This window comes from Anopheles arabiensis, chromosome 3, assembly GCF_016920715.1.
Source record: "Anopheles arabiensis isolate DONGOLA chromosome 3, AaraD3, whole genome shotgun sequence".
NCBI classification, from domain to species: domain Eukaryota; kingdom Metazoa; phylum Arthropoda; class Insecta; order Diptera; family Culicidae; genus Anopheles; species Anopheles arabiensis.
The window spans coordinates 40,485,674-40,500,345 of NC_053518.1; the positions used below are offsets into that span (position 1 = coordinate 40,485,674).

Here is a 14,672-nt window from a genome sequence, read left to right on the forward strand (position 1 = left end):
TGGAGCCCTCTGTTGGTTACTAAACGAACCGCTTTGTTGTCATCAAGCTCAATCCTTGGGGCGGTTTCCGGTTTCACTTATCGCGCCCAGCATTGCCCAGTCGCCGTGCCGTGCACCGCCGTGGTGCATTTCACCGATTGTATAGAGATAGAGTGACATACACATGAAATAATACCGGCTATGTTTCAAGTTTGCTTTGGCGAAGGTTGGCAGAGGGCGGAGAACCGTTTGCGAAGAGTTGCAAACAAAACTGAAACAAGGAGTTCTATGTTTTGTGCACAAACGCCATTTGGGCGCGCTTTTGCAGTACGTTAGAAGTTTTGTGCCGGTATGTGGGGTGTTCTTTGTTCTAGTAGGTAATCTTCCGTATAATGCTAAAATGAGAAGAAGCTAAGTGTTGGCAAGGTTTCAATTTTGTAGATGAAGCAGCACAAGTTAGTGAGGCAAGTTGTTAAGAACATATTACAGTGCTTATGGTTAGTTATTTCTATACATCTTTTGTGATGCAAAAAGCAATACTGTTTAAGATTAAAGATGACAAACTATGCATAGAAATATAATTTTCACAACATAAATTTTTCCTTATTTACCCATCTCCCATTGTCATCTAGAAAATATTCGTTTTTTTAGCAATAGTGCTCTGAATGGAAAACACATTTTTTTATTAGTAATTCCGTTTGCACACTTCTACATAAATCGCCTTAAAGTCAGGCTGCAACCGGATTAAGCCGTAGTTTGCGTGCGCGTTTTGGCAGCTCCAGGAAAACTTCGTCGAGCCGAGGGTAAAAATTAATTATTTTCCTATCGCCGAACGGTAATGTGTCTCTGGAAAGCGAGAATGTTGTACTGAATGTCAGAAAGACTGCCTGAGGGAACTCGAATAGGTTGGGAGCAGAAATAATCCTTCGGGAAATGGGTGGTATGTCTGACAAGTCGCGCCATGTTGGTCAGACGGCTTGCAGAGGAAGTCTTTCCGGGATGGCAAAAAAGAAAAATACAAAAATACAAGTCCTGCAAACTTGTCCGGCAGTGTAGAAACCAAGAACAGGCGAGCGGGTTTGGCATTTTGGGGGTTTATATTCGCACCTACTCCATAAGGTTCTAGATGGATGTGCTGTTGCTCAGTAGGGGAAAGGAAAGCACAAGGAGTCACAATTTGCAGGAAAAATCGATTCCAGACAATTTTGCTCTGCTTCTGCTTCCTCCCAGGCTCTCCCGGTGCGAACAAAGCATATTCCCTTCGATTGTGGTGGTACGTTCAATGTTTGCAGGAGTCGTCCTCCACACACTCGATGAATCATTGCCGTTTTTGCACGATGGACTATGATAAAGACAAGCATTTGATATTGCCATTCTCTGGTAGACGCCACCGTGTCCAACTAGCGCGGAAAAGGGAGCATGGCGAAAGAAGAGCAAAAACCAAATGGGAATAATTCAATGGAAGAAAGTTTTTCCCTTCGTTCGTTAGCTTTCCAATCGTACCGGCGTAGTTTGTTGCCGGAAGCAGCCTTTTGTTCCGTTTTATGCTAGCGCTAGGTGATGAACTTTGTGTGTGTATGCTTTATTTTATGTCTTGTTCAATTGTTTTCAAGTCTTGTATTTGAGATCGATCGGATGAGTGCACTCTCTACCCTTGGAATCATTTCTGATGCGACGAACCGATGACGAAGAACGAGAAAGACAAGCTATAAGACTGTCTTGAAGGAATTGAATTTTCCTTCATCTGACCACCTTCTCGTTTGGTCCCACCGAAGGAATCGTTCGGGAAGGGTTTTAATCCCTTTTTATGTGCAATTGTTTCGAATGCTTCGATCCCAGTTGTAGTTCGAGCAGTGGCAGCGAAGGACGCAAATGAAGAAATATGTCCAATTGTGAGGCAATATATTGCACTAAGCAGAACAAGATCGGCTTAAGAAACCCAGAGGACCCCTCAGAACAAGTAGCAAGAGTTCCAAGCCGTTCTCGATGTGCACGCATGTGTGAAGGAAGTAAATTAAATTAATATCACCCGTAGAACGATGTGTATATGGCATCGCAGCACAAGGGTAGAATTGCAATTTCATTAAGTATATCTTTGGCATGTGTGTATGCGTTTTCTTTGGGGGAGGAAAGATTTATGGATATTTTTCACCTAAACATGCAAGCGTGGTGTATCAGTCGAGAAACGGCCTCAGCATCCAATCCAAAGCAGCACAAGAATGAAAAGCTCCCGGGTGCGCGTGGTACATTAAACGTTTGCAAGCTTCATTAAACCATTTCGTCCTTCTCTAACTACGCCATAAAGTATTCGTTGGTTTATTATTTTGGCTAATGATCAAAAACTGAAGAACGGGCGTACCGTTGTGTGTTTGTGGGGTGTTTATGCAGTTCTCGTGTGCGTTAGCGTTTTGTCCCCTTGCCTCGTGTGCGGTAAACAGCCTTGATGAGTTGATTTTGTGGTGTCCCGAAAACCACCCGCATCGACGCATTTCAAGCGGTTAAACCCATCAGCGAGAAAAGCACTAATATTTAATTAGAGAGGACTGTTCTGTGTGCGGGGTTGTTAGGGTTATGTTGCCAGCCCACCAATAATTCACCAACCCGCTTAGTTTGTGCATGCTTTGGGCAGTCGCAGACGCACACATATGCATTAGTTGCTAATTTAAAGCCTACAGAGTGGGACCACTGAATCGTAAACATATTATTTTAGGCAAAAACTGTACAGACCCACGGCAGTATACAGGAAGGTTTGCTAATTGATTGTTCATTGCAAAAGAGCACAATGCACAAAATATGTTAAGCAAATGAGTTGAGCATGTACACACCATCGATATTTGTTGTTTGCCGAACGAAAACAGCTAGCTCATTTCGACGCCGTAGAAAGTAATTTCATTCGAGTGCTAAATTTGATTACATTCGACTGCTCTAGGGCTCGTTTATTATCGGGACGGGCTGGCTTGGAACGAGTCCAATCAATTTTTACTGAATTTTAAGCCCACCTATGTTTGTTTCTAGCATCGAAATTTTTTGTAAGTTTCATCTATAGCAACAAGGGCGGCTACAGCGTGGGGGATCTTCAGTTCTGAGATGCTATCATCTCTTGCCAAGCAAATAATGTTGGAGGAAGCAGATAATTTGAAGCGTAAGATAAATCTGCCTTTCATGGGCATTCGAGGTTCTTTTCTTTTTATGGGTTAGAAAATGATTAGGACATGATGTGGGTGTATGTATTCAAATAGACTAGAGTGGGTAGCTGCTTTGTATTACAAGGTTATGGTTTCCAATGCAGCATACACAATTTTTTTCTTGTAGGAAACTTCAAGCCGAGAGTAAATGAACATAACATTAATAAATAAAATAACGGTCTCATCTCTGCTGACCTTAGCAAGAATTGATAAACATAAGTTAGGCTCATATAAGGATATTGAAAAAAAAAAACTATGGCTAAAGAATTAGATAACAAATCCCGTGTAGCAGAATTAACTTTTAATAGTTCTGATTCCGCCTTCTGTCTGATACCAAGAATGTTCAGCTCAAGCACAACTCAAGTTGAGCGATGAGGGATGAAAGCTTTCCAAGATTCTACTTTGGTACATATTTGCTGCTACCGTTTGGAAAATTCCGATGGGAGATCGATACAGAGTTTTCTCCTACCGTGGGATGATAGTATACTTGTAATGGACGTTCATCTGCTACAAACTTCTAGCCAAATAGTTCGTTGTTACCCCATCCACTACCCCAGCGACAGTGTTTCGTCAGTAGAGAAGTATTCGATCTATACATTCCGGTAGGGTCAAAGCGATACGCAGTAATCTAAAATGAAGTCTCATCCAGTTCATGAATATATAACACGGCAGTTACTGATGTTGTTAGCAGGACACACTGGGAAGATGCTCCCGTGTGGGCGGTTAGTTTGCTTAGCGTAAATAATACATTGGATGTGTGTTGTGCATTGTATGTGTGTGTGTTGAACTATTCGAACACTGCACAGGAAGTATCCAGGAAGGGATAAAAAGGGTCCCTTTCAAACTGATGTTCATTCATGGGACAGGATCGATAAGCCAAAACTGCTCGTGATTACGAAAGTTCCATGTTTGGGAGTCTGAAAGGTGTTATGCATTTATGTCAATGAATGTTTTTCTTTGTATTGTTTATCTGCCTTATGACTTTTGAGTATCTTATAAAACAAACCGTTACCGTTACGTAAATGTCTATTAAGATAACTGCACCAAAATATCTAAGAGCTCTGTATATCTTCCATCTCCATAATGTGTCGTTCGGAGCTCAATCATTTAATATGGTCCAAAAACATCGGTGTCAAAGGCCGGAAGCTAGAGTCATTTCAAATTTGGCTCACAGCTCTTCATCACTGCCTAGCTACTGTAGGGCACCTGCTGTCCCGCATTTTTGTTTGCGAAATTGTCAGTCTTCCAATAAACCGTTTCACGGTGTCACGATGGCCCAAGACGGCAGCAGCGTCCCAAAAATATTTGGTTGGGTTTGTTTTTTACTGAAGAAAATACAGTGCAAGTAGTTGCCATGGGAATGGTATTAGATTTTATCAGAGGAAATAAAATTATCGCCACAATACACGATAAAAAATAAAGCTACTTGATGCGTTGGAGGGAGCCGTCGTGGTCGTCTCCACTGTGTCCAACGGTGTCTGGTCTGCCATCAAGCAGCAGTAAAGGGCGTGAGATTGGACGGTGCGGTGAGTCCACAGCCGACCGTGTAAATGTGCCGACGTGGTGGTGGGAAATTGCCGTGAAAAGCCAATGGTCAAGAAGTGGTAATAGTTTCGACCAGCCAGCCGGCGGCCGGCCGTACACGAGGTGGTAAAAAGAGGTGGCAACATCAGTACAAAATTAGATCTATCACCGCAGATAGCCGTACATTGGGATGGCTCTGGACGGCACTTGCCCGTGAAATGATCGTGTCCCAGTTGAGCGCAGTTCGTCTCAGCGCCAGCGTTCCGGGCGGATTGGAAATAACTAGGTTGGGAAAATGTGTGTACGCTTCTTTGCTTTTTTTGGGGAGGGGGCGAGGTGATAAAGGGTGGAAACGGATGCCCCTGAGAATGAGGAAAACATGACAAAAAAGTGTAATCCCTCCCGCGAGCACACAAACACAACATAAACAACAATGCTCGTGGTGGTTAGGCGGTAGTGTGCAGTGTATTTCCTCCCTAGATCCACACTGTGATCGGTCAGGTGTAAAACAAAACACAACGGCGCAACATGATTGAATTAATTTACAATGTGGGTTCAGGGCGCGTGTGCGTCAAAGGCATAGCAGTGTGAGAGAACCATGTATTTAAGTCACGCAGTTTTGGCACCTTTTGTTTTAGGGTTTATTCGGTGCAGTTTATTGCGGTCCAATGGTTTCCGTATTTTTTATATCACTTTCTCCATTCAAAGAATTGGGCGGAACGCTGGGCGGATGATTGCGATCCAGTGGGAATGGATAACGACCGGTGCGAACTATCCCAATCTTCTGTCGCTATTCACATTTCCCAATTTAGATGATAATTATCAAAAAGTAAATCTCATCGCTCGAGCATACTTCTTCTCCAACTTTGACGTTGGCTGACAGGGTGCAGCAGTTCTCGAGCGCTCTTCATTTTTTTCCCAGTGAGCTTAACTTTCGAATTGGAGATGAGTTGCGAAGTTGCGGTGCTTTCGGTGCGCTTCGTCCGAGAAGGTGCGCTCCACGGGCGAAAGATTTTCTCAGAAATCTCTAATGCGTTTCTTCGGTGCAGCCCCTAGACATTGAGTGGAGAGTGCTCTTGCATAAGCCTCCGGTTGGCAAGAGATTGCTATCGCCCCATGGTTAGTACAAGGCCGTGGTTGACGCGGGTGTGGGGAAGAGAAACACAGATAGCATTGCAAATATCTGACGCTTGAAATGACGATAAAATGGAAGAGGATTTCATTTGATTTACGCTTCATGCCCGTCTCTGATATGCTATCGATCTCTGGGACTGATTGGGAAGAAGCTTACGCTCTCACTGCAGCTCTTGGATGGGACTGGAGGTATGTTTTGTAAAAAAGGGATTATTATTCACTCAGGTAATAATCCCTGGAGCTGAGTGACGACAGTGTTTACATAAGAGTAGTCAATTATTTGTTTTCAATATAATCAGGCTTTCATTCTATTTAAACCAATTTGATTGCTCTCCTATACTAGTGGACTTCGAGAACAGGTTTTGTTTGTCTTTTTTCGCAAATTGAATTGTAATTGTGGTATTCATTCTAAGCACTTTAAAAAAGTCGAATGAGCTATATGACTCAATCGACAATTTGCCGTTGTTAGTAGTATGTGTTGGGGAATACACTTTTTTGAAATAAATCTTTGTCGATATTAATGAATGATTTTAATTTCTTCCATTCCATGTCTTGCGAATTGAACCAATCATTCCATTGGCAGCTGGCCTAAAATGTAAGTATATCGCCAAGCCGTTTTATGTTTTCCGAAACGATGCAATAGATTAATTACCTTTTTCTGTCTGCTTCCCACACATAGATACCGACAATCAGCGCGTAATAATTCACGTGAAGGATGTGAACGATGAGCCGCCATACTTTATCAACCGTCCGCTGCCGATGCAGGCGGTAGTACAGCTGAATGCTCCACCCAACACGCCCGTGTTCACGCTGCAGGCACGCGATCCCGATACCGATCACAACATACATTACTTCATCGTACGTGACCGTACCGGCGGTCGGTTCGAGGTGGACGAGCGTTCCGGTGTCGTGCGGACGCGCGGTACCGACCTGTTCCAGCTGGACATGGAGTACGTGCTGTACGTGAAGGCGGAGGACCAGAACGGCAAGGTGGACGACCGGCGGTTCCAGAGTACGCCCGAGGAGCGGCTATCGATTGTCGGTGGCAAGCGGGCGCCCCAATTCTACATGCCAAGCTACGAGGCGGAAATTCCGGAAAACCAGAAAAAGGACTCGGAGTAAGTACCGTGTGGCGTGCGGGGGAGGAAAAGAAGCTTCCCATCGACTCATCGAACCGTGTACAATGCCCGATTGTGGAATGTGCACATTCCACTAATGCTCATTTCGAATTTCCCATTCTCTCGTGCAGCATCATTTCCGTGAAGGCAAAATCGTTCGCCGATCGGGAGATTCGTTACACGCTGAAAGCTCAAGGCCAGGGCGCTGGAACCTTCAATATTGGACCTACGTCGGGCATTGTGAAGCTGGCGAAGGAGCTAGATTTTGAGGATCTACGTCAGCCGCACGTTTACTCGCTGGTCGTTACCGCAACGGAAGATTCGGGTGGTTTTTCCACCTCGGTAGAGGTGAGTTGCAATCGGGCCGGAAATAATGGCCACGTGCTTAAAACCACGTGCGGGCACCATATAATGCTATTGATTGTGTTCTGTCTTCACATAGCTAACGATTCGCGTTACGGACGTAAACGACAATGCGCCCAAGTTCGAGCTGCCCGACTACCAGGCACACAACGTCGATGAAGACATTCCGCTCGGAACGAGCATCTTGAAGGTGAAAGCCATGGATTCGGACTCGGGCGCAAATGCTGAGATCGAGTATCTCGTGTCCGATGACCACTTTGCCGTCGATTCGAACGGCATCATCGTGAACAACAAGCAGCTGGACGCGGATAACAACAATGCGTACTACGAGTTTGTCGTGACCGCGAAGGATAAGGGCGAACCGGCCAAGACTGGCACGGCTACCGTGCGTGTGTACACCAAGAACAAGAACGACGAGGAGCCAAAGTTCAGCCAGCAGGTGTACACACCGAACGTGGACGAAAACGCGGGCCCGAACACGCTCGTGACGACGGTGGTCGCGTCGGACAAGGATGGTGACAATGTGCGGTTCGGGTTTGTCGGGGGCGGCACGAGCAGCGGCCAGTTCGTGATCGAGGAAATCACGGGCGTCATCCGGCTGCACAGCAAGGCGATCTCGCTCGATCGGGACAAGTATGAATTGAATGTGACAGCTATGGATGATGGGTCGTGCTGCGTCAACGGTGACGCGACGATTCATACATCTACAGCTGTTGTCGTTGTGTTCATCACCGATGTGAACGACAACAAGCCGGTGTTTAAGGATTGCGGCACGTACTACCCGAAGGTGGAGGAAGGTGCGCCGAACGGGAGCCCCGTCATAAAGGTGCAGGCCACCGACGAGGATAAGGGTGTGAACGGACAGGTAGGAATGATGGTTACGGTACTGTTTATCCTTACGACGCTAACTGATCACCGATCATAATCACGCTTTGCAGGTGAAATACTCGATAGTGCAGCAGCCAAATCAGAAGGGTACCAAGTTTACCGTGGACGAAGAAACGGGCGAGGTGTCCACGAACAAGGTGTTTGATCGTGAAGGTGACGATGGCAAGTTTGTTTCCGTTACGGTGAAAGCAACCGATCAGGGTGAACCCAGCCTGGAAGGTGTCTGCTCCTTTACGGTCGAAATTACGGACGTCAACGACAATCCACCACTGTTCGATCGACAGGTAATAAAACTTCGGTACCACGCACCTATCTGAAATTATAATGAAAATAACTGATTTTCTTTATTACTCGTTTACTTTTTAGAAATACGTTGAAAACGTAAAGCAAGATGCAAGCATCGGTACAAACATTCTACGCGTGTCCGCATCCGATGAAGATGCAGATAACAACGGTGCTATCGTGTACACTTTAAGCGCACCCCACAGCCCCAACGATTTGGAGTATTTCGAAATTCAGCCGGAATCCGGCTGGATTGTGTTGAAGAAGCCGCTCGACGTAAGTATTCTTTGATTCGATTAGTGTACACGTACATCGAATGATTCGATAGCCCTACAAGTTTCCCACGACTCCCGTTTACACTGTCCCTGTCCTCCTTTAATGTTGTCCTAAACATTAGACGATACTTAGTTTGCAAATTCTGTTGCAAATACTCAGTGCATTTGTGAGCTCCGGAAAGAGATTGCATCGAACAGTAGCGAAAGCTATTATCGCGATGAGTACAGTCGATTGTTTCTTTCAAAGTCTTGCTTTCAATATGGCTGCCGCAGATAAATTATGAAAATGTGCAGTACACGATAGTTATATACCAAGATCCCTTGTGTCGCAACCGTGACATGTTGTCAAAACAAAACGATACGGTAACGATTGTCCCTTACTGTATACTATGGCAATCAATGGGTCGTGCCTAACGTGACTTAGCAGAGGAGTGAGAGAAAGAGAGAAAATAATTAGATTTCAGTCCAAACTTGTTATGATTTCTCTCGCAATTTCTGCGATGCTAATGATACATCCTTATGTTTTGTTCCTGTTTCCGTTTGTTTGTTATCGTTTTCGTTTGAACGATTTGGTTCTCGTAAAACTGCACCGTATTTTTCGTATTTTATGTTTCTTTTGTTTGACAAAGTTTATTATTTTATCGGTATAACGATTGTATGTAAAATTGTGTCGATATCTTCTATATATAAATATTTATAAGAAACTGATCAAATGCTGGACAAAGGAATGATAGATTTGGAAAGGAATAGTAAATTTAATTGAAATTGATAAAACACATAATCACATTGCTGTTATATTTTTCGTTTTCTATTGAAATAAAACGACACCCTAGAAGAAAGCAGAATTGCATGCAATGAATCCGTTTTAGATCTACCATTCGCTTGTCCTTCCAATGTAATTTGTGATTCAGCGGCACACGCAAGCTTCCAATTGCCGATAGAAGCTTGTACGGACTTTTTACAGCACCAGTAACATTATCATTTGCCAGTTTGCCATGAGATTCAGACATCTTCCTGCATACCGGTCGATCTGCTTGCCGCCGCCCGTGTGAGCTTCAGCTAAACGCTCCGGTCTCGACGAGCGTAACACAACGGATGAAGATGGCTCGATCTCGTCTTGCAACATAATATTGAATTTATTGTTTTATAGACATTGTGTTTCCGATTGCAAATATTCTGTTCTTTCAGTCAACTGCACCGCGTACAATCCGTAACGAGGAGAAGTACCACAACTCGTTCTGCACCAGTATCTAGCTGTATGGTTTCCACTGCACCTGAAGTACATGTTAGCTTTCTGTTGGTGTCTCAAACTACCTACCTACTAGCGCTACTATTTTCGTTATTTTGAGTGCACAAACTAAATGAATATTTCGTCTATATCTACAATTATTGTACGCATATGCATTGTTTAGTGTGATTGGAAGCACGCGCACCAATGCGTGGATAGCAACGCACCACTCTACGGCACCGTATTCCGCAGCACGTGTTTTCCGTTCTGTATCACAATTAATCTTGAGTTGTTGTGTGTTTAAAAATGGGTTGTACGAACACTCGGTAATTTTTGTATGCGTTTAATTTCAATTGTTCTACGAACGGTGAATTTTCAACGGTACCGGAAACATAATACAATCGTACCCTTTTAAATTCCTCGTTGTGGAGCGATCGTTTTTAGTACCCTCCGTTCACAGCCAAGAAAATCGTACAAAATAAAAAGATTTTTGATATTTTGGTACTACTTCTCATCGGTTGTGAAACGGCAAACGGATGGACGATATGGGTGGTGTTTTTTTGTTGAAATATTTTAGCACCACTTCCAACGCAAACATATATTATGCTCACCCGAAAGGGATGATTCATCAAAGCTAACCTACCTAAAACATCTCAGTGGAGTCTTATTGCTCTATGTAGGGGAACATCAACAGTGACGGTACAGTTGCATATTTTAGCGGGTTTATACATTACTAGCAGTATTGTGGAATACGTTTTTTTGAAATTTTGATTTTAATTCCCATACTTTGCTAGAAAATATAAGCAATTTAGAAATAAAACTACCAGTACAGACGAAAAGAGATGATATTGTAAGTGACATTTTCGCAATGTGCTAATATGGGAGAGCGAACAAGCAAGAAAGAGGAATCCTTAAACATGCCTTTTTACTACGTGAACAAATTTTTGATCATTCGCCCAAACTCGTGTCGCCAATTTTTCGGAAACGATCTACTCAGTCTCAGTTTTTTGTATGAGTAAATTGGATTTTTCTTCCTTTGTTTGTTTTGATTTTGGCTTTTAGTTCGTGATCAGACGAATAGCATTAAGTGTACTGAACATAATTTCTTCAATGATACAGTTACACTTTTACACTTTTTGTTCAATGTTTCTGTGATTTTATTACAACATCTCACACCTACAGACCACCATAAGTAATACCACCGATCACCCTTTTTGACTCTTTGGTTCTGGTAGATCTTACCGTGTTTTTTGTTTGTTTTTATATTTTCAATGCGTTTTAAAAACCATTTTGGGTTGCTTATGATTTGAAAGCGTTTTTGAGCCCAGGTTTGGTTGGTTATCTTTTTGGAATGCTTCATTTGTGTTCGTCCTGTATCACCACCATCACGCCTCTCCTTGCATGAAAGTTCCCTTTTTTATGTTTCTTTCATCTGTACTGCTTTGTACTCTGTAAAGCAAGATAAGAATAAAACTGCAGTCACACCGATGTTGCTGGTAAGATGGAGCAAAACGGCATCGCGCCAATTGCTCCATGTTTCTGCAATTGCTTCAATAATGTTTAAACCTTATTTTCTGTTGATGAGTAGTGCGGTGAAAGTGAAGTGTTAAATGGTTTAAGTTAAGATCAAACAACTGTTTTGTATTACTCTCTTTAACCATCTTTAGTTTGTTTTAACTTTACATCTTATGTTTGAACTGCACTGTTAAATGGTACTTAGTTCGATGAGTTTTTTATACTGAATGTTTATAATTTTCTTTTCTCTTTTCCATTAATTTTAACTGGATATTCCCCGTTTCCTCGTGTACAATCGAATTCATAACTCTGCGATTGCGATATCTCGGTCTGCGCTGTGTATGTAAACCCGCGCTCTGGTGGGCTGCAGGGTTGCTACTCCGTAAGTAGCTACGCGTCAGTGTCAGTCCACAATGTTGTTTAGCACTGTGAGAGTTTGTATCGCTATGTCCGTTCTCTAATACCTGCAACTTGCGATTCGGCATAAAATGCCCTTCGGGTATAATACGTAGTGTTGTACTACATTTCCGGCACATCATTGGTAACTAAGCTATCACACCCAGCCCCTATGCAACGTTTTCTAAATTGAATACAATTTCTATGCTCTGCACTCCTAAACCATCCCGTATGATATACGAATTACGATCTGTGGTAGCCAAACTATTGTATGATGTATGAACAATAGGGCATTGACAAATATTTAGATTGATTGATTGATATTTAAAATGAACGATTAAAATTGTACTCCAAAAATTGTTTGTGTTTTACATTATATAATGGGTTTTGCTTCTTTATTTTGGTCACCTCTATTTGAATTTATGTTACTTAAATTGATGTGCTCATCCTCGAAATTAAACATACACCCATTATATTTCGGCTAGCTACCAGTAGGTGGCGCTCACAATAACGCGTAACGCTCATCAGGCCAGTTTCCGTCTGCTTAGTAACGGCTTAGCCGAGACACATGAAGTTACCGTTACACAGCTTCACCTTTATGTTTTTCGAACATCCCTTTTTGAACTTCCATTTCATCAATCCAGTTAGTCATATGCTTTGAATGTCATTAGAAAACTCCTAATTATTCATACTAAAATCCTGTACCTGTAATAATTTATTGTGTTTTGTTGTCCGTGTTGATTATATTTGTGTGTATTGTTTTCTATTTTTATTAATAAATGTTTCCCTTTTCTTTTGTTGTTTTTCTTTTCTTTCTTTTTTTATTTTCATATTCCGTTTGCTTTGGTTTTCTGGTCGTATGCTGTTCGGCGTATTTATCGGTGTCGTCCCGGCTTGATGTTTGGCGTTTATTTGGTTGAATGTACAAATTGAAATAATTTGAACACCACCAACCGCTCTAAACGTTAACTCGCCCATTCACACCCTATACTACATATCCAATATATAAAAAAAATGAAAAAAATGTATCTAAAACTATACAAAAAACTGACTGACACGTTCCCGACGATGAACTGTAATGATCTAAACAAATCACATCCATCCATCTTTCGGATGCAACTCGCGGGTCGCATTCCCTGTTTGCCTTCCTTTCTGTGTGGCGAATAATCCCGGCAGCGTGAACGGTACCGGCTGAAGGTGTACGCCTCGGATAGAGGCGACCCGCCGTCCACTGCCGACGTGGACGTAGAGCTCGATGTGGTCGATCGGAACAATAAGCCACCGATCTGGGATCGCACTATATATGGCCCCATTCACATTAGGGAAAATGTCACTGTCGGTACGGTAGTCACATCGGTGAAAGCAAGGTTGGTATACAAAAGGATTCCTGCTGCTGCCAGAATAGTTGATATAACCAAACAAAACAAAAAATATACCTCACCAGTAACTTAGCTCCGTAAGCTGCACCGCACTGTTGTACTACTAACTACTAAGCTCCTCTTGTAATGAATTGTCTCACACTGTTATTGTACGAATATGTCCACTAAAATCATTCCTAACCCTTAAAGCCTGTAAGATGCAGTTCATAATACGCGCACTCCTCACATTTTGAAGCGTTTCTAAGAGTGACCGGTTTTAGAACACGTTTTAGAACATGGGGAGTGCGCGCGCCTGCGCCCGAGTTTGCTGGAGGGGAAAATTTGTATACCGAGCATAGTCTTGAAGCTCCAGCAAACACGAGGCATAAACTGAAGCTAGCTTGAAATAACATCCAACAGAATCCGGTTGCACACACGGAATGAGCTCGTGCAACATGTTTTTGACCCGTATTTTTGATGAGAGCATTTTGCACGAATCGTACCGGTGTTGTGCAGCGAGTTCAAACAGCATTTTTAGATATATTTACAATCCTATATGCCTTTAAATATTTATATTATATATCATTACATTGTACTATATATGCTAATAATACTAAATGATAAGTAAATTGTATAAAAGCGAATAAACAGCGAAGCTCGACAACATCCGGCTGGCGGTCCGCCGAGCTGCACTCGGTGTGATCGAATCGAGACCATTTTCACCACCTGTTGATGCATATTTCGATACATTTTTACATTTTTGTTTTACACGTACGACACCACAAAAAGAACGGCGTATACAGCGCATACAGCCAAATAATATCCCCCTGTTCAGCTGTGCGATAACGTGTTTATTATTCTCAAAGTGTTACCCTTTTTTTGTAGTACGGTTTTTGTTGTGTTTACACTGATTTTCTCTCGTTCGTTCTCGCTCCCGCAATTAATTAGTCGACGGTAAATGTAATTTTGGGACAAATTATCGATTTTTATCACCCATTAAAAACAACCATCCAATTTTTCTGGTTGTGCGTAGAAGAAAAGCAGGTACGTGTTTTGTCAGTTTGTTCTTCTTCGCGGCCCGCGAACATCGAATGCAATCATTTTTCCGGCGAATAGATTTTGTAACCCATTCTGAACGATTTTTGTTCTATTTTGTTCGTCCTGTGCGGCAGAATGAGTCCATAATTCCTTCCATTTTTGTCGCTTACAAAAAAATAAATAAAACAAAACTATAAAAGCGATCATCCCCTTGCCTGTCCCTCCCTAACTACAGCAATGCAACGGAACATAAGCGGCTCCATCCTACCTGGATGGGCATGATAGAGTGAACTGATTTTTGATCACCGAATTTGTTTTTTGCTCTTTCTCTCTCTCTTTCTCTCTTTCTCTCTTTCTCTCTTTCTCTTTTTCTCTTTTTGCAACGATAA

The 14,672-nt window shown here is 42.6% G+C and overlaps 1 protein-coding gene across 17 annotated transcripts in view; it reads left to right on the forward strand.

Moving 5' to 3' along the window:
• Positions 1-14,672, forward strand: part of LOC120904608 (neural-cadherin) — a 251,518-nt gene that overhangs the window by 60,753 nt on the left and 176,093 nt on the right. For 9 of the 17 annotated variants that reach the window (XM_040314722.1, XM_040314721.1, XM_040314718.1 and 6 more), the window contains exons 3-10: positions 6,406-6,417; positions 6,502-6,940; positions 7,072-7,288; positions 7,383-8,168; positions 8,242-8,475; positions 8,558-8,749; positions 11,862-11,873; positions 13,064-13,254. In XM_040314722.1, the coding sequence (XP_040170656.1) occupies positions 6,406-6,417; positions 6,502-6,940; positions 7,072-7,288; positions 7,383-8,168; positions 8,242-8,475; positions 8,558-8,749; positions 11,862-11,873; positions 13,064-13,254 (2,083 nt within the window). The remainder of the gene's footprint in view (positions 1-6,405; positions 6,418-6,501; positions 6,941-7,071; positions 7,289-7,382; positions 8,169-8,241; positions 8,476-8,557; positions 8,750-11,861; positions 11,874-13,063; positions 13,255-14,672) is intronic. The other 8 variants (XM_040314728.1, XM_040314730.1, XM_040314732.1 and 5 more) reach the window with 2 other exon arrangements.